This window comes from Oreochromis aureus, linkage group 4, assembly GCF_013358895.1.
Source record: "Oreochromis aureus strain Israel breed Guangdong linkage group 4, ZZ_aureus, whole genome shotgun sequence".
NCBI lineage: Eukaryota > Metazoa > Chordata > Actinopteri > Cichliformes > Cichlidae > Oreochromis > Oreochromis aureus.
In genome coordinates this window covers 11,422,391-11,438,838 of record NC_052945.1, presented here as the reverse complement: position 1 = coordinate 11,438,838, position 16,448 = coordinate 11,422,391, and the positions used below count along the sequence as shown (strand labels likewise).

The window sequence follows — 16,448 nt, the reverse complement described above, 5'->3', positions numbered from 1 at the left end:
ATATATGGGTCACAGTTGCATTGTTGAAAACCATCCTAAGTTTGAACATCTATTTGTTTGAATTTGTAAAAGAGACACCATATAAGGGTTTTAATGTCATAATGGTTTTAATGTATAGAGTGTGTTGCTCCTAAGGCTTGGATTTTACAGTGGCACCAACAGGGTTGATGGTATCCATATGGATTCTGACAGCAAGAAGATACAGGAATTGGGTCATATAATTGTTTATTTTAAACAAGAATGACAGAACAAACAAACAGACAAAAGGAAGGTCACAGGGACACAAACAAATTGATCAAAAATCTCTGGTCCTATTCAGTTTAATAGATTTAGCAGCTCTGGTTTGGCTTATTCCACAAACACTAAATAGTGAATAACACCTAAACAGAACTAATGTTCATTTATTTGAGTAGCAATGAACTCACAATGCATTCATTAACAACATCACTCTACTGTAAAATCAGGTCCAAACCTGGAACCCATCACCGTGAACAATGACCCTGTTATGAAGGAAGGAAGGCTCAGGGTTTAAGTAATCAGAATCATGGGCTCATCCGATTAGAATGAGAATAAGCAGTCATCTAATCATTCACAGGGTTCTCCTTTTATTCTCAAATCAATAAAGCAAAGAAGGAAAGAAGGAAAGACACACATGGACTGCCAATGCTGAAAGAAAACAGAGATTTAAGTTACTCATTATCTTAAACAATACATAAAATAAAAAACCCAAACAGAACCTCACCTCTGCTGCCGCCCCGTGTGGGAGTGAAGAAAGAGTGAGCCAAAAGTGAATGCAGTCCATAACGTGTGACAGGTGAGTGCAATTAAGGACAAGCACCACACCCAATCAAAGGTGAGAGAACTAAACAAGGTGCATCTGGTGAAGTGAGTGGATGTGCTGGGATGGGCTAAAAGGTGGGTCTTTACAACAACCCATTAAGAGGCTGTTTAAACTGCTCATACAGAAAGCTCAAAGTCATCACACAGATAATGTAAACAAACATAAAAGATGTCCTAATATTCACATTGTGTGAAAAATGTGAGTATTAAGTAAGAAATACGCAATGTGCAGCACTGGCGCGTTTAGACCCTTTTCAGGATGCTCAACCACCCTAAAAGCAACATGGCCTTTTAATGTTACATTTTTCAGGCTTATCTGTTGGAGATCGTACAACAGATTACAGTGAAATCAAGTCCAGTGTTCTTGATGTCATGTTGCTATTAGTGCACTCATACAGAGGAGCTGCATGAGAGACGGGGATGGAGAGGGTTTGAGGTAAAGAGTAAAATCAAACAGGTGTAGTCAAACGTCTTGATGCATTCTCAATCATCCAGGAAAGTAAATCTCCAAAAGTTGAATCTGTTCATCTGGACGTAGCGTTACGTCCAGATGAACAGATTCAACTTTTGGAGGTGTAGTCAAAGACAGCAAAAGCTGTAGCTTCTGTTTTGCCCACATTAATTGATGATGATTTCATGATCTAAAGTTTGTGCAAGTGCAAGTTTCTCCTCTTTTTCTGCTTTGCTACAAATTTTCCTTCAACTTAATTTCAAAAGTTATATTAAGAACTGTGATCATTTATTCAGAATCATTCTTCGTGCATAGTGGTCACTACAGTGGTCAGCTATTCAAAGGCTGTTTTTTTGTATTTGTGTCAGTGTTGGTGGCATATTTGCACATAAACCACAACATTGGACACTGATGTCTCACTCCATACAAAATATAAGTCAAAATGTAGGTTGTCCACCTAAGTGGACATGTAACAAACTCTTTGAAAAATACATGTTTAAGAAAATGAAGTTCAAAAATCTTTTTTTTATACCTAAAGATGACTAAAGATCCTGATTGAGGTTGTCATAATTCATGCATGAAAGGGTTAAACACTGCAGTAGGTAATCCAAAAAATAGACTGGATATGCTTTAATGTTTATCCTGTGAAATTTAGGTCTGCAAAGGTGAAAATTATGAAATATGTTTACAAGCAGCATAATACGTTAATATAATTGTAAGGCAAATATGAATGACGTTATGACTGGGGGCTGAGGCCTCCTAGTGGTAATATATAATCGCCCCTGGTGTGTGGCTAATTGTCCCAGATGAACAAGGCAACTGATCATAAGAGTGCAATTCTCTTCTTTGCCACAAGAAGTCACTGCCGGACAAAAATGAGTATGGTGCAACAGACCCCTGCTTGTGTGAGAGCACTGCAGTCAGCTACCGACAGAACGAGGACCAGAGTCATTTTGTTGTTCTGTCATAATCATATCGGACATGGTCGGGAGGTATGACTAAGAGCGGTGCATAGTTACAAGGTTTATAAAGAAAAACTGAAGCCGCTCAAAAAGAAGACGATAAGATAGACTATGGGGGTTCAGTCAGCCTACAGGGCTGAGCACACTTGGTATTATTTGGTGGACAAAAGTCAAAGCAGATTTTCAGTGGTCGAAAAAGAGAACACCAACTCAAAACATGAGGTAAATACCCGACTCCCTGCAATTCAATGAAATAAACTAACCTCAAGAGTGAATCTATAATTGTAACCGCATCGATATGTCGTGGTGCAGCCAGTGAGGCTGCTGCTACTCCTGCATTATCTTGTTAAACAGGCCCACCCACTGAAGCGATAAGCCTCACAGTAAAAACGAACACCACGAATGGCATAATCATCATGTTTGTAACTGATAGCACAACCAACAGCCCTATTAATTAATTGTAGAACTTAGATTTTAAATCAGAATCCACGGACTGATTACAAAAGCGTACTGATTTAATTTAGCTCATATATTTTTCATATGAAATTGCAATTAGAAAGACAGTGAATTAGAAAGTAAATAAACACAAGCATATATACATATGTATGTACACTGTTAAAAAAAAAATCCTAGAAAAACAGTAATATTTCGGCAGCTGGGTCGCCAAAATAATACCATAAAATAACAGAAAATAACTTTCTCATAAAAATACGGTTATTTTCAGTAATGACAATACAGTTTGTTGCCCTAATTTTACATAGGATTTTGCCTTTTTCAAGTGCTTTTAAACATTAAATTGGGAACATGTTAATGTGATTAAACAATGAAATTACCTATAAACAAGGTCAATGAATGTGGCAATATGAATAATAATACTTAAATGTACAGAAATCTACAGTTAACAGTTGGTTTAAATAATAATGGATTGCACGCCCTGGGACAGACTGACAGAGGCGAGGCTGCCATATCACCAAGGACACAACGACCGAGAATGTCCGAGCCAGGGCTCGAACCGGCAATCTTCTAATTACAAGGCGAACTGCCAGGTCTCTCTTGGAAATGAGATTTTAAATCTCAATGAGATTTTTACCTGAATAAATAAAGGACTAATAACTGCCAATTCTTGAGCCACGATCGCCCTAAATAGCAATAATAATAATAATTATTTGATGTAAAAAAAAAGTTTATGAGAATCATTTTATATATTTTTCCATAGCATTACATTTGAATTTAACAGTTCAATCTTTCAAACGGACACATATTTGTGAAATTATGATACATTTGTGAATGTATTTTAACAATCTAAATATGCATATGTACAGACAAATACATTTAAAAAAACAAAAACATTGTGTTTTATTATATTACAGTGATTTGACGTTAATTTACATTTGAAATGTGAAATCACAGTCTATTTATGTAAATTTAATGATATTCTAGAAGAACAGAACAAAACTGTAAAATACACAGTAAAATACTTTTATATTAGGATTTTTTTTTACAGTGATATGTACAATAAAAAGTTATTTTTGACCGTTATAAACATGAAACAATAGTTTTTCAATAAAGGCAACTGGAACATATGAAATCAAAGGTTTATTTATTCAGAATTAATTATTACGGAAAATATTTTTGATATAAATTGAATGTATACCAGTCAAGTACATTTTATTTGACCAAATTCCATTACATTTAGCGTTTGACATGTATGTAAGAAAATTATATGGAAAATTTACATTTAATCAAATTACTTGAATTCAACATTTTGGACATAAAGTCCTTTTGAGTGTACATAAAATATTGCAATGGCAGTTACTAAGTTATATTTACATTTCTTATATTTTCTTGTAGTTTGGGGTAAAACTAAATAAAAGCTTTAACCTCCTTTCTTCGCAAACTCCTTTGACTATGATGACCTGGATGACTGAGAACCTTCACAGACACTTTAACCTAAGGAGTATGATTTGTGAGGATAAACACCTGTTTAATCAGTACAAATGAAAAATCATCTTTAGATTTATTAATCTAAAGGAGTGAGCCAAAATAAAAATGTTTGGATTAAATCCAAACTGGAGGTCATTTATAGACCTTTAACATCCCCCAACAGCGCATTTCCAGTGTGGGGCAAATCTGAAACGATAAGATATTTGGCTTGTACACAAGATCCCATATGAGGGTTTCACTAGCTGTCAGTTTTGTACGTTTCAATTGGATGCCAGTGTGAAATATAATTCTGATCGTTTCGTCCGATATTATAGAACACCGTGAGACTTTGGTTTAGTGTTTATCTCATGCCAGCTGTTACATATCATTTGGAATCCTTCCAAACGCCTATAGCATTATCTTTAAGGGGGGCTGGGTGTGCCTATGTTCCGCTGCATCTACAAAACCCCTCTGTTTGCGGCGAACGCGGCATTGAACTGAAAAAAGTCAAGAGGCAAGATGAGTCTTTCTGCAAAGGACAAGGAGACAGTCAAGGCCTTTTGGGCTAAAGTGTCGGGAAGGGCGGGAGACATTGGCAGTGACGCTGTTGCCAGGTAAATAAGAAAAAATGAGGCGAATTTAACCCGCTTCTGCATTTTTATCTATTACTTACTGGCTTACTCACCTGTGTTTTTGCCCAGGATGCTGACAGTGTACCCTCAGACCAAGACTTACTTCTCCCACTGGAAGGACCTGAGCCCCGGCTCTGCCCCAGTGAGGAAGCACGGAGGAATCGTGGTAGCTTCAATAACCGATGCTGTGAACAAAATCGACGACTTGGCAGGGAGTCTTCTTACCCTCAGTGAGCTGCATGCTTTCACTCTGCGAGTGGACCCTGCAAACTTCAAGGTATTTTTTTTATTAAATCATGAAAGCAGTTCAGAAAACCTGTTTGTTTGCTTTAAAGATTAATTGGACTACAAATTAAACGCTTGCTTAAACATTGGTTTTGGTAGTTTTTATTTAAATGTGCCTCCATAGGCTACTGGTTGAGACTGCATCAGTTATAGTGAGGAACTGTAACGTCATCATTAATTATTCTTTGATTTAGAAGCATACAAATCTGCCCCATCCACACATGGATAAGGCCATTTGCAAATATAAACAAGTCATAAGTTGAACCCCAATTCGTGACATCGAGCTACAGTTATCTTTAGGATAAATGAAATGTGTGTTTCAGCTGCTGTAGCGCAAAAATGTTAACCTTTTAAACAAACAGGGAAGTTGCCTCAGTGTTGTCAGCAAGTCAAAGCACGACTCTGTCACGGAAGAAACACAGGATAGACTGATTTAGGATATCATAATCCCTGATTCTGCTAAATAAGTGTCACGATCTTTGTTATGATCTTTTCACAGATTCTTGCTCAGAACATCCTGGTGGTTCTGGCCACCATGTTCCCCGTCGACTTCACCCCTGAGGTCCACATGGCTTTAGACAAGTTCCTGGGTGCCTTGGCTCGTGCCCTGTCTGAGAAATACCGATAAATTGCATACTGGAGGCGACGAGCGGCAGGGGCTCAGATTGCTACTCACTGCCAGTCTGAATCTGAATAAATCTAATGCAATGAAACTGCCTTGTTTGTTTGGGGTTTTTTTTGTGGTGTACCGTAAAAATACAGAAGCAGAATAAAAGTTTAAAATAAAACAATGCCAGAATGAACACACAAACTATTTTAAGACTGACGATGAACATGAGAACTTTAACGAGTTGTATATCTGGAGGATAACTGGTATTGCTAAAGAAAATACAAGCAATTTGTGAAAAGCATATCTTTCTACTGAGACAACTCAAAAATATAACAGTATAAAAGTTGTCTACTAATCGCTGCTTGTGAAATAGCCTATACTGGAATTGTTGGGGAAAAAAAAACATTACAGGAAATGAGCTCTCAAAATTTTTTTTATACAAATGGTAAAGATCTTGGCAGACAGTTCTACCCAGATTATTTTGTTTCAATGAAAAACTGTTGTGTAGTATTTTCAGCTTGACTCCAGTATATTGACGAAACACAACTGGTTTAGGCCACTGCATTTATCTGACACCTAATACTGCGTGATTTATTCAATTAAATACTTTTTCCACCGCTTCCAGAAACATGAATCAGAAGCTTCATGAAATTATAATCCTACTCTGTCGCAGTCGACTTCACTATCATTAAATCAGAATCAGAATACTTTATTAATCCTAAAGGAAATTATGTAAATTATGTAAAATGTCACATGTTGGACCAGAAAAATGGTTGTTGTTTGAGTGAAAGAGGCTGACCCTCTGACAGTGCACTGTTAAATCCGTAAACTGTTAAATCACTAATAATCAGTAATACTGAATGCTGTGCGTTTACAGAGTCGGTCCGGTCTATTTGTAGTTTAATTTCACTTCATCATCGGTCTCACATCATCCGTCATAATTTATGAGAGGTCCTTTGATGCTAAAGTTACAGCATAACTTATTTATTTATTTTACACCATCTTATTTAAAATTTGAAAGAATAGGCTAATTAATATCTTACACCCATTATTTAACTTTTCTGTTACACCCTGATATAGTTGCAAATGCTGGAAAAAGAAAAACCAACAAAGAAAAACCAGCATATGCTCGTTATTTTATTGATTTAAGCCTCCTAAGACATGATTAAAAAAACAGAGTATGTGACGGTCCTATTATGAAAAAAGAAATAAAACAAACAACTTGAGGTATATGCTTCATATATCTTATTTATTAACATCATTTTGAGGTACAGTTTAACAACCGAGTATGTGACGGTTCTCTGTAGCTCTCTAGTAGTACTGCTTTCTGAGGGAGGACACCACCACTGCCAGGAACTTCTGAAAAGCCGCGTGGACCTCAGCAGTGAAGGCTTTACCCAACTGGGAAGCAACCACAATGGTCAGGCAGCCACCCAGGAGCTGTAAAACAACACAGCATGCATGAGATATCATGAACACGCTAAATAAATACATAAATATCAATAGAATTCAGTACCATCAGTTCAGCATTGCCTACCATGAAATTGTCAGGGTCCACCTGCAGTTTCTCAGAGTGCAGCGCGCTCAGCTCTGCATATGTGGCCTTGATGTTGTCCATGTCCTTCACGGCTTTTTCCAGAGCTTCCATGATAACTTTTCCATGAGCAGCAACCTTTGGATTTGATGTGATGGCAGCAGCATTGTAGAGGTTTCCAAATCCACCGAAATACCTCTGAGTCCAGGGGTACACAATCAGACACCTGCGGAAACAGAAAATTTTTTAATAGCTCACAATTACTTAAGAAGAGTCATATATATAGTGTCATATAATCTTGCACATTCTTTAAGGGAGTAAATATCAGAAACTCACCTGGAAAAAGCTGCTTGTCCAACGACCGCATAGTCGATCTTGGAGAAGATGTCCTGGATCGTGGTGCGCTCGAAGTCTGTCCACACAACCATTTTGCCTTGTTGAGTTTTTCACTTGTCCTGCTGTTCAGCAGCCCACCACACGCAGCTTTTAAAGGAGCCGTTTCGCTCCACCCAAAGATATGCAGTTGGGTGGAGTAGGACAGTGGGATGGCTAAACCGGGTTACATGTAACGCTTTGTACTTATTTGTTCGTGTAACTTAAAAACCAGTTAAGAGAAAATAAGTTTTCCAGTTCTATCAGAGCGCAGTTACGTCTTCGTCACATTTTTGCCAGCTTATTTAATTAGTTTCATTATTCATAAACGTTTTCGTTAACTGATGTTTTCAGTATTACAGTTTTAAAAAATCATTTCAATGTTAGGGGATCACACAGAGCTACATTTTTAAGTTCAGGAAATTCAGAATATCATAAGAACACCTTGTGAATCGAGCTGACTCACAGACCAAATCCCAGTCTCATTTAACAGATCTGCAGAAGTTTTTTTTTTTAATTAGCTTAATTAACTGTAAATAAACATAAACAAATGAATGTTTAAAGATAAGGTGAGATAAAAACAAAACAAAACAAAACAAAACAAAAACCCAGAAGATTCCACTGCGCTGGAGAGATAGCATTTTGGTTTTTATTGAAACTTCTTTGGTCTCATTTTTCCATATATACTTCTATATCTCTTCCGCTAATTTTAGGTTGATTTTGGCAGAGTTATCATGCCCTGTGCTCACATGTGGACCTTGAAATCAACTTTCCTTCCTGAGGCTAACGGCTCAGTGTGCACCCACCAGTTGAACATCAGATATGTTTCAGTAAGGTGTTGGCTGCTAAGATATGACGTCAACATGTACAAGCCAGTCATCATGTTGGTAACTGACAGCCTTGCAAAATCTAGAACTTGAATCAGTATTTCTAGTCCTCTACATGTTTAATTCTGGTAATTCTGGTTTTTCAGTATGCTACGTAATTTTTTATAATATGTTCTGGCATTATTGTTATTATTATTATTATTATTATTATTATAATAATAATAATAATAATTATTATTATTATTATTATTATTATTATTATTGTTATTATTAAGCCCATTATCTTATAGACCTATAAATTTAAAATTTCCATTTTGTAACTGCTCTGACTTATTTCAGCACCACATTAATATGAACACCAACAGACTCAAAGATTGCAATCACTGTCACCGGAAATCTATCTTTTGGATTTTAAAACTGCAAACTTTTAGTATTCAATTGGATTAATTGAATTAATTTATTACATAAATAAATGAATAAATAAACACTGCCTTGAGACTGGCTTGCGGACTGGTCTTCAGAGCCACCATCACAATTTTGTCTTGCGTTTATCTTGAGCAGACCCTTGTGGTCATATCTCTGAGGTGGCCCGGGTGTGTCCATTGCCTGTTTCATGTATAAAATCCCCCATAGTTTGAGCTGATCAGGAAAAGGGAAAAACAAAACAAAAGCAGGCAACATGACGACCCTTTCCGAAAAGGACAAGAACATAGTCAAAACGTTTTGGGCTAAAGTGGCTGGCAGGGAGGAGGACATCGGTTGTGATGCTGTCTCCAGGTAAATATGCCTTATGATTTACAACCTTTGACCCCAAATGGACAGACCCTCTGCTGCATTTTTTACCTACTATTCACTTAACTTACATTTTACCCAGGATGCTGACAGTGTACCCTCAGACCAAGACTTACTTCTCCCACTGGAAGGACCTGAGTCCCGGTTCTGACCCGGTGAGGAAACACGGAGGAATTGTGATGGCTGCAGTTACTGATGCCGTCAGCAAAATTGATGATCTGACCGGAGCTCTTCTGAGCCTCAGTGAGCTGCACGCCTTCACTCTGAGAGTGGACCCTGCAAACTTCAAGGTACTTATTTGTTAAATCATAGCAGTGAAACTTTTTAGTGTTTTGCTGTGAAGGTTTGGACTTAAATAAAACAGATTGCAACTTTTGTGCATTATGCTATTAATATTTTTAAAAAATGTACTAGATTTAATACTTTTTTGTCTTTAGACATCCCAAGTTTTATTCCCAAATAGCTGTTCCCAAGCATATCTATTTCTCACAGAAACATTATTAAACAGAACATGTCTGAATTACACTTAACCCACACTGTGCGGTTCAATCGTACAAAAACAATGTTTGCAGAACATTGCAGCAATTAAATGTGACTTTAAATGTGGCTATCATGTTTTCACAGGTTCTCTCTCACAACCTCCTCGTGGTACTGTCCACCACATTCCCCAACGACTTCACCCCCGAGGTCCACGTGGCTATTGACAAGTTTCTGACTGCGGTGGCGCTTGCCCTGTCTGAAAAGTACCGATAAACTGCACACCGACAGCCAAAAACATGGGCTTGGATACTCCCAAACTGAATTTTAATGTAAAAATAAACAAATAAATCTAATACAGTACAGCTGTTATCTGTGTAGTGAAGCGAATTTCTTTAAAGTTGATATTAACTTTCAATTTAGTGGCAAATCTAAAAAATAAAAACAATAATAATACGTGTAATAAAGGAGGGCTGAGATGAAAGGCCAAGAAAATGTGCCAGAATTTATTAAAAGTCAAGATGAGTGGCCAATAAGCTTTCAGTTGGCCACTAAATAAAACTTACTGTGCAATCACAGAAAGAGTGTTCAAAGTAATATAGCTTACCCATATGGAAAAGATATATATAAATCTTATAAGGTTTGTATCTGTCTTGTGTGAAACTTGTATGAAAAGCATACAACAGTGAAAACAGATATAAGATCCCTTGAAAAATTATAAAAATGAAACTTGAATGTTTTGGATACTTCCTAAAACAATATATGAAAGCAATGAGAAAGTGGCCACTTTCATGAGTAAATCATATAAGCCTTATATGATTCACTATATGAAACAAGCTAAAGCTGATGCAAGTCTTTTATAAGTTTTTCGTATTTCTTTTCCATATGGGAACCATTACATGCAGCTGCCACAGAGTAACGATTTTGTTTTTTTCTGTAGCTATAATGTTGTGTAATAAAAGTAACATTGCTATAACTTTATTGTAGGCTAGGAGGTTGCCGATGTTTTGCAGATCCCAGCACAAATTAATATTCTGACGATTATATTTCTTTAATAATATCAACATTAATTCTATTCATTCTATAAAATAACTTTTAAAATGCCTGTATATGTATTGTTGCTGCAGCAATTATGCTTTAAAATAACACGGAAAATCCAATCCAAGATAAACCCAGAACATAACAAAGCAGGACATGCTGTAGTTTGAAAACATCTGCTGACATTTTAGCTTATCTTCGCTATCATCCTTATTATTTTTTATGATTCTTTTAAAATTTTCCAGAGCAATGCAATAATCAACAAAATTTGTAAAGCAAAGAAAAAAAATGTGTACGTTCAAATGATTTATAAAACCAAACGCTGCAAACTATATTTTCATTATAACCATGGCAAGAGTCACATGCTCTTATTAGTAATTGACAGTTTATTTGACCTCGATCAGTTACAGCACAATCTGATTTACTCGAAGTAATGCCTTTAAAAAAAAAAAACACCCCAGAAGAAGATAGTACGGCCCATACCAATACTGATACTGATACTTTAAATCTATATAGGCAGTTTATGTAGAGGAGAGCAGTGTATCATGATTTATGACATGAATCATGTCATACAGTTTACAAATTCTGAACACATTTTTAATGTAATTCTACACTAATGAGTCAACACAACTTATCTCACATAGTTCAGTGGGCTACATACTGAATTTATGGTTGTGATGGATACCATCAACTAGAAGACACAATGGTGTTGTCTATTTACAAGTATCACCTTGCTACATTTTTCTGTGTGTGTTTGTTTTTGGATGTAGTTGTATTTCGTTTGTACATCAGCTGTCTCACAGAACAGTATAAAAGAAGAGTGTGTAGGCCTATATATTTTTCTATATATGAACAAAGCTTACAAGGCTTTCAAAGAGTTACTTTTATTTACTGTCTAATATGACCATATATTCTGAAAAAAGGGAAATAAAACGAACAACTTGAGGTATATGCTTCATATATCTTATTTATTAACAGCATTTTGAGTCACACTTTAAAAACAGTCCTCTGTAGCTCTCAGTAGTACTGTTTTCTGAGGGAGGACACCATTTAAAAGTTGAAAGAATGGGCTAATTAGTAGCTTGCACTACAAGATACACCCATTATTTAACTCTAATAATTGCAAATGTTGGAAAAGGAAAAACCAACAAAGTGAAGAATATGCTCATTGTTTTATTTATTTAAGCCTCTTTAAGACATGATTAAAAAACTGAGTATGTGACGGTTCTCTGTAGCTCTCTAGTAGTACTGCTTTCTGAGGGAGGACACCACCACTGCCAGGAACTTCTGAAAAGCCGCGTGGACCTCAGCAGTGAAGGCTTTACCCAACTGGGAAGCAACCACAATGGTCAGGCAGTCACCCAGGAGCTGTAAAACAACACAGCATGCATGAGATATCATGAACACGCTAAATAAATACATAAATATCAATAGAATTCAGTACCATCAGTTCTGCATGGCCTACCATGAAATTGTCAGGGTCCACCTGCAGTTTCTCAGAGTGCAGCGCGCTCAGCTCTGCATATGTGGCCTTGATGTTGTCCATGTCCTTCACAGCTTTTTCCAGAGCTTCCATGATAACTTTTCCATGAGACGCAACCCTTGGGTTTGATGTGATGGCAGCAGCATTGTAGAGGTTTCCAAATCCACCGAAATACCTCTGAGTCCAGGGGTACACAATCAGACACCTGCGGAAACAGAAAATTTTTTAATAGCTCACAATTACTAAAGAAGAGTCATATATATAGTGTCATATAATCTCGCACATTCTTTAAGGGAGTAAATATCAGAAACATGGTCATACCTGGAAAAAGCTGCTTGTCCAACGACCGCATAGTTGATCTTGGAGAAGATGTCCTGGATCGTGGTGCGCTCGAAGTCTGTCCACACAACCATTTTGTCTTGTTGAGTTTTTCACTTGTCCTGTTGGTCAGCAGGTCACCGCATGCAGCTTTTAAAGTTTTGCTCCACCCAAAGATATGCAGTTGGGTGGAGTAGGACAGTGGGATGTGCCAGTCTGGGGTTCGGCAGGACTATATTCACTTCACCATCAAACTGAATCAAAGAAAATGTGTCTTTTTTTTCGTTATCATTGAATCATAAATTACATTATAAATTATTTTCATTCGTCACTCTCAAAATCTGCTAATCTGGCCTCTGACCACTCAGATAGCTAGTTGTGTCCACTCAGGTATACATGTGAGCCTCATTAGCTTTCAGTATTTTATGTCCTGTTTTTTACGTTTCACTGCAATGAAGGATCACCTCTGTCTAAACAGGAAGTCTCAACTTGTGAGCTCTTTTGTGAACAAAAAAAGAAAAAAGTAAAGATAAACCCACAGATATCCAGGAGACATTTATTGCTCTCAGGGTGGATCCACCTGTTGGAAGTTTAGATAAGGCAGAAACAAACGTCATCCTCAAACCTTAGTTATCACTGCCTGAACAAACGGCAGTTAACTGCAGAATTTCAATTTTGAGTAATGACTCCTTGGCAATCTTCGTGTCTATTTTTAAATTATGAGTTGAAATTGCATCAAATTTTTAATAGGCTGCTTGAATGAATTTGGACCACCATCCAAATCTGCCCCAAATTAACAGTACTGATAATTACCAACATATTTTTTTCTCTCTCCATGATGTTTTTATTTTTTTTAAGGAAAAAATACACTACATATAAACAAATTTATGTTAAGGGCCGTAGGTGAAACAATTAAGATAAGAAACTAAGATTCATCCATCCATCCATCCATCCATCCATCCATCCATCCATCCATCCATCCATCCATCCATCCATTTCATTCATTCGTTCATTCATTTTCTCCACCAAGGATGTTATTTTTTGGAGCATATGTGTGTGTGTCTTTCTGTCTCACTTCATGATAGCACCACAAATTTTGAATTCATTTTGATAAAACTTTGTAGAGGTGTGGAGTAGGGTTGTGTTAACAGTGCATTAAAATTTCACTTCCATCCATCAAGATCAACTTAATAGCATAGCATCAAATAGCCCAAGTACAATGAAATTGTGGATTTATTCATGATTTATAGGTGAAGAATGTACAAACATTCTTAGAACTCAGAAACTATGATTCTCACAAGTATGGGTTGTATTGTGAAATTACCAAAAGTGCCATAAAAGGATGTAAAATATCATACCGCATTTGACCTCTGCTTCAAGATCAATAGATTAATGCAAAGATCAAAATGATAATAATGGTATATGGAGCAATTTAAAACAATGTTCTTTACCGCCAGTGTTTGCACTGACAAAATATCGACATACGGGGAATGATATATGAGGATTCGAAACATTATTTTATTAAGACCTTGTTATGTACAAAACAGTAACAGGTTATAACCGTTTAAATACATAACAATTTCAACATATATACAATGTTCCTGAATGAGTATAATTTGTTTGGAAAATAAAAACAGGTTGTGATCAAAACCTTTTTTCACTTGATATTTTTAAGTAAATAATAATAATTAAAAATAATAATAATGATAAAATGATTGTACATGCATGCATTATGTGCATTATGTCAAATATATTAAAAAGGGTTAATAACAAAAGCCTGCACTTTGCATGTGTTTTTACTGCACTACAAAGTTCTTAAAGTACATTTAAAAAGAACAAAGAAAACATAATGTACATATATATATATATATATATATATATATATATATATATATATATATATATATACACACATATATATATATATATATATTTTTCATGCACATGCTACCTTGCTTCCATAGCTTCTCCTCTAGACTAGTGGAAAGAAAGTGTAGCAAACATACATTTAGTTGCTTATCTGACTACATTTTTTCTAAGTATCCAGTTTTATATCAGAAGCACTACTTTATATAGGTTGTGGTAATTTCTGATTTGTGGATTGACATAATAATGCGTCCAAAATCTCCTGTGTAAAAAGCAAAATAAGAATGTTTTATCCACTGTTAAGATTGCAGCTGTCGAAGTGTAAAAAATTAGCGCATGCTTGAAAAGAAAATGCCTTGTTATAAAAAACCTCTGATATCATTAATTAATTGTTTTCCATTCTGATATCTGTTTGCAAAATAAATAAATACGGGATTCACTTATGTCTCACCTTAAAAACTGAACTGTTTATCAAAGTTGATTATTTCAGATGATAAACAGTTATTTTAATAAACAGTCAAAGTTAAAAATACAATTTTCATTTGTTAATGTAACCCATGAGCCAAAAACATTGCAATTTTAGGTATTTATAAAAGTATGTTACTTCATGATTTTGCTGTCTAGAAATACATTTCCCTTTTCCACTCTTTGGTTTAGTTTTATTTCTTTATTGCGTGCACTAACTTTATAGGTGAACACCATTTAAAACTCTTAAATGATTTCCTTTTTTCTTCAGTAGTTTTCAAAGCTAGCGTGACAATTGGTTCACTGTTTATCTCACGCAAGCTGTTACATATCACTGTGGGCCTGTCCAAGCGCCTGTTGCTATCTCTGAGGTGTGTCGGGTGTGTCCGTTTACTGTTCTACATATAAAAGCCTAAAGCTTTTCAGGTGGTCAAGACAACTTCAAACGAAAAGTCAACAGGCAAGATGACCAGTCTTTCTGCTAAGGACAAGGACACAGTCAAAGCCTTTTGGGCTAAAGTGGCTGGCAAGGAGGAACAAATTGGCTGTGATGCCGTCTCCAGGTAAATATGGATTATGATTTATAATCTACGACCCCAAATGGACTGCTTTAATCTGCTCCTTTTTTTTAAAATATATGTACTGTTAACTCACCTTACATTTTTACCCAGGATGCTGACAGTGTACCCTCAGACCAAGACTTACTTCTCCCACTGGAAGGACCTGAGCCCCGGCTCTGCCCCGGTGAGGAAACACGGAGCAACCGTGATGGCTGCAGTTACTGATGCTGTCAGCAAAATTGACGATCTCACCGGTGGTCTTCTGAGCCTCAGCGAGCTGCACGCCTTCACTCTGAGGGTTGACCCTGCTAACTTCAAGGTACTGACATACAATAAATTCTGAACGTGGTCCTGATTTCGTTGTGTTTTTTTTATGAAGGTTTAGTTGCAGTTTCTTCGTTTCTAAGTTTAATGTACATTTAATGTTTAACTTCTCGTAGCAGTACTGAATACTGAATCGCAGTATTCAAATAAACAGAGATAATTAACCCTGGCATGCATTTTCTAACAGCATGGCTTTGTTTAAATGTGATCTTCATCTTTTCACAGGTTCTTGCTCACAACCTCCTCGTGGTTCTGGCCACTGTGTTCCCCAACGATTTCACTCCTGAGGTCCATGTGGCAATGGACAAGTTTCTGGCTGCTGTGGCTCATGCATTGTCTGAGAAATACCGTTAAAGTGTACACAGGAGCAGATGTCTCAATTTGAATAATAAAAAATAATAATAAAATAAAAATCAAACTCAATCAAACTGCTGTGATTATTTGTATATTCTTCTAGTGTTTGCAAACAATAAGTTTAAAGGATTTAAAAGCTTTCTAATTCTGGTCAACAACACATTGGCCCACATCTACATCCATTTTTTAAGAGATGTACACTGGCCCTAACCTTTGATACCATTGCAAATACTTGGCTGTTTGTAGGAGGGTAATAAGAAGCCTTTGCAAAAATGTAGTACGACTTGACAAAAACCAAGCAGGAGTTTTCCTTGTTGTTTACAGTTGTTTAGTTC

The 16,448-nt window shown here is 36.3% G+C and overlaps 5 protein-coding genes across 5 annotated transcripts; 3 read left to right on the top strand and 2 right to left on the bottom strand.

Annotated features, from left to right (window-relative positions):
• Positions 1 to 4,629: 4,629 nt before the first annotated feature.
• Positions 4,630 to 5,810, top strand: LOC116321432 (hemoglobin subunit alpha-1-like). The gene is made up of 3 exons (XM_031741282.2): positions 4,630 to 4,790; positions 4,878 to 5,085; positions 5,593 to 5,810. Exons 1-3 carry the CDS (start codon positions 4,696 to 4,698, stop codon positions 5,719 to 5,721), a joined length of 432 nt encoding a protein of 143 aa, XP_031597142.1. The 5' UTR covers positions 4,630 to 4,695; the 3' UTR covers positions 5,722 to 5,810.
• A 1,020-nt stretch (positions 5,811 to 6,830) lies between these two features.
• LOC120439934 (hemoglobin subunit beta-like) lies at positions 6,831 to 12,668 on the bottom strand. The gene is made up of 4 exons (XM_039611322.1): positions 12,548 to 12,668; positions 12,209 to 12,431; positions 11,962 to 12,111; positions 6,831 to 6,993 (listed from the first exon to the last, which is right to left on the bottom strand). The coding sequence occupies exons 1-3, from the start codon at positions 12,637 to 12,639 to the stop codon at positions 11,983 to 11,985; spliced, it is 444 nt and encodes a 147-aa protein (XP_039467256.1). The 5' UTR covers positions 12,640 to 12,668; the 3' UTR covers positions 6,831 to 6,993; positions 11,962 to 11,982.
• Positions 6,932 to 7,728, bottom strand: LOC120439933 (hemoglobin subunit beta-like). Its single transcript, XM_039611321.1, has 3 exons — positions 7,574 to 7,728; positions 7,241 to 7,463; positions 6,932 to 7,143 (listed from the first exon to the last, which is right to left on the bottom strand). The coding sequence occupies exons 1-3, from the start codon at positions 7,663 to 7,665 to the stop codon at positions 7,015 to 7,017; spliced, it is 444 nt and encodes a 147-aa protein (XP_039467255.1). The 5' UTR covers positions 7,666 to 7,728; the 3' UTR covers positions 6,932 to 7,014.
• Positions 9,116 to 10,074, top strand: LOC120439838 (hemoglobin embryonic subunit alpha-like). The gene is made up of 3 exons (XM_039611109.1): positions 9,116 to 9,213; positions 9,311 to 9,518; positions 9,853 to 10,074. The coding sequence occupies exons 1-3, from the start codon at positions 9,116 to 9,118 to the stop codon at positions 9,979 to 9,981; spliced, it is 435 nt and encodes a 144-aa protein (XP_039467043.1). The 3' UTR covers positions 9,982 to 10,074.
• Positions 12,669 to 15,340: 2,672 nt separating the features above from the next.
• On the top strand, positions 15,341 to 16,122 carry LOC116318390 (hemoglobin embryonic subunit alpha-like). Its single transcript, XM_031737382.2, has 3 exons — positions 15,341 to 15,438; positions 15,547 to 15,754; positions 15,985 to 16,122. Exons 1-3 carry the CDS (start codon positions 15,341 to 15,343, stop codon positions 16,111 to 16,113), a joined length of 435 nt encoding a protein of 144 aa, XP_031593242.1. The 3' UTR covers positions 16,114 to 16,122.
• The last annotated feature ends 326 nt before the right edge of the window (positions 16,123 to 16,448 follow it).

What these genes read in the sequence shown, in the direction of transcription:
- LOC120439933 (XM_039611321.1), bottom strand. Translation starts at nt 7,665, where the DNA reads ATGGTTGTGTGGACAGACTTCGAGCGCACCACGATCCAGGACATCTTC. An exon ending in GGACAAGCAGCTTTTTCCAG is followed by an intron (nt 7,464 to 7,573) that starts GTGAGTTTCTGA and finishes CTGTTTCCGCAG; the next exon opens with GTGTCTGATTGTGTACCCCT. An exon ending in TGGACCCTGACAATTTCATG is followed by an intron (nt 7,144 to 7,240) that starts GTAGGCAATGCT and finishes GTTGTTTTACAG; the next exon opens with CTCCTGGGTGGCTGCCTGAC.
- LOC120439934 (XM_039611322.1), bottom strand. Translation starts at nt 12,639, where the DNA reads ATGGTTGTGTGGACAGACTTCGAGCGCACCACGATCCAGGACATCTTC. An exon ending in GGACAAGCAGCTTTTTCCAG is followed by an intron (nt 12,432 to 12,547) that starts GTATGACCATGT and finishes CTGTTTCCGCAG; the next exon opens with GTGTCTGATTGTGTACCCCT. An exon ending in TGGACCCTGACAATTTCATG is followed by an intron (nt 12,112 to 12,208) that starts GTAGGCCATGCA and finishes GTTGTTTTACAG; the next exon opens with CTCCTGGGTGACTGCCTGAC.
- LOC116321432 (XM_031741282.2), top strand. Translation starts at nt 4,696, where the DNA reads ATGAGTCTTTCTGCAAAGGACAAGGAGACAGTCAAGGCCTTTTGGGCT. An exon ending in GGCAGTGACGCTGTTGCCAG is followed by an intron (nt 4,791 to 4,877) that starts GTAAATAAGAAA and finishes GTTTTTGCCCAG; the next exon opens with GATGCTGACAGTGTACCCTC. An exon ending in TGGACCCTGCAAACTTCAAG is followed by an intron (nt 5,086 to 5,592) that starts GTATTTTTTTTA and finishes ATCTTTTCACAG; the next exon opens with ATTCTTGCTCAGAACATCCT.
- LOC120439838 (XM_039611109.1), top strand. Translation starts at nt 9,116, where the DNA reads ATGACGACCCTTTCCGAAAAGGACAAGAACATAGTCAAAACGTTTTGG. An exon ending in GGTTGTGATGCTGTCTCCAG is followed by an intron (nt 9,214 to 9,310) that starts GTAAATATGCCT and finishes CATTTTACCCAG; the next exon opens with GATGCTGACAGTGTACCCTC. An exon ending in TGGACCCTGCAAACTTCAAG is followed by an intron (nt 9,519 to 9,852) that starts GTACTTATTTGT and finishes ATGTTTTCACAG; the next exon opens with GTTCTCTCTCACAACCTCCT.
- LOC116318390 (XM_031737382.2), top strand. Translation starts at nt 15,341, where the DNA reads ATGACCAGTCTTTCTGCTAAGGACAAGGACACAGTCAAAGCCTTTTGG. An exon ending in GGCTGTGATGCCGTCTCCAG is followed by an intron (nt 15,439 to 15,546) that starts GTAAATATGGAT and finishes ATTTTTACCCAG; the next exon opens with GATGCTGACAGTGTACCCTC. An exon ending in TTGACCCTGCTAACTTCAAG is followed by an intron (nt 15,755 to 15,984) that starts GTACTGACATAC and finishes ATCTTTTCACAG; the next exon opens with GTTCTTGCTCACAACCTCCT.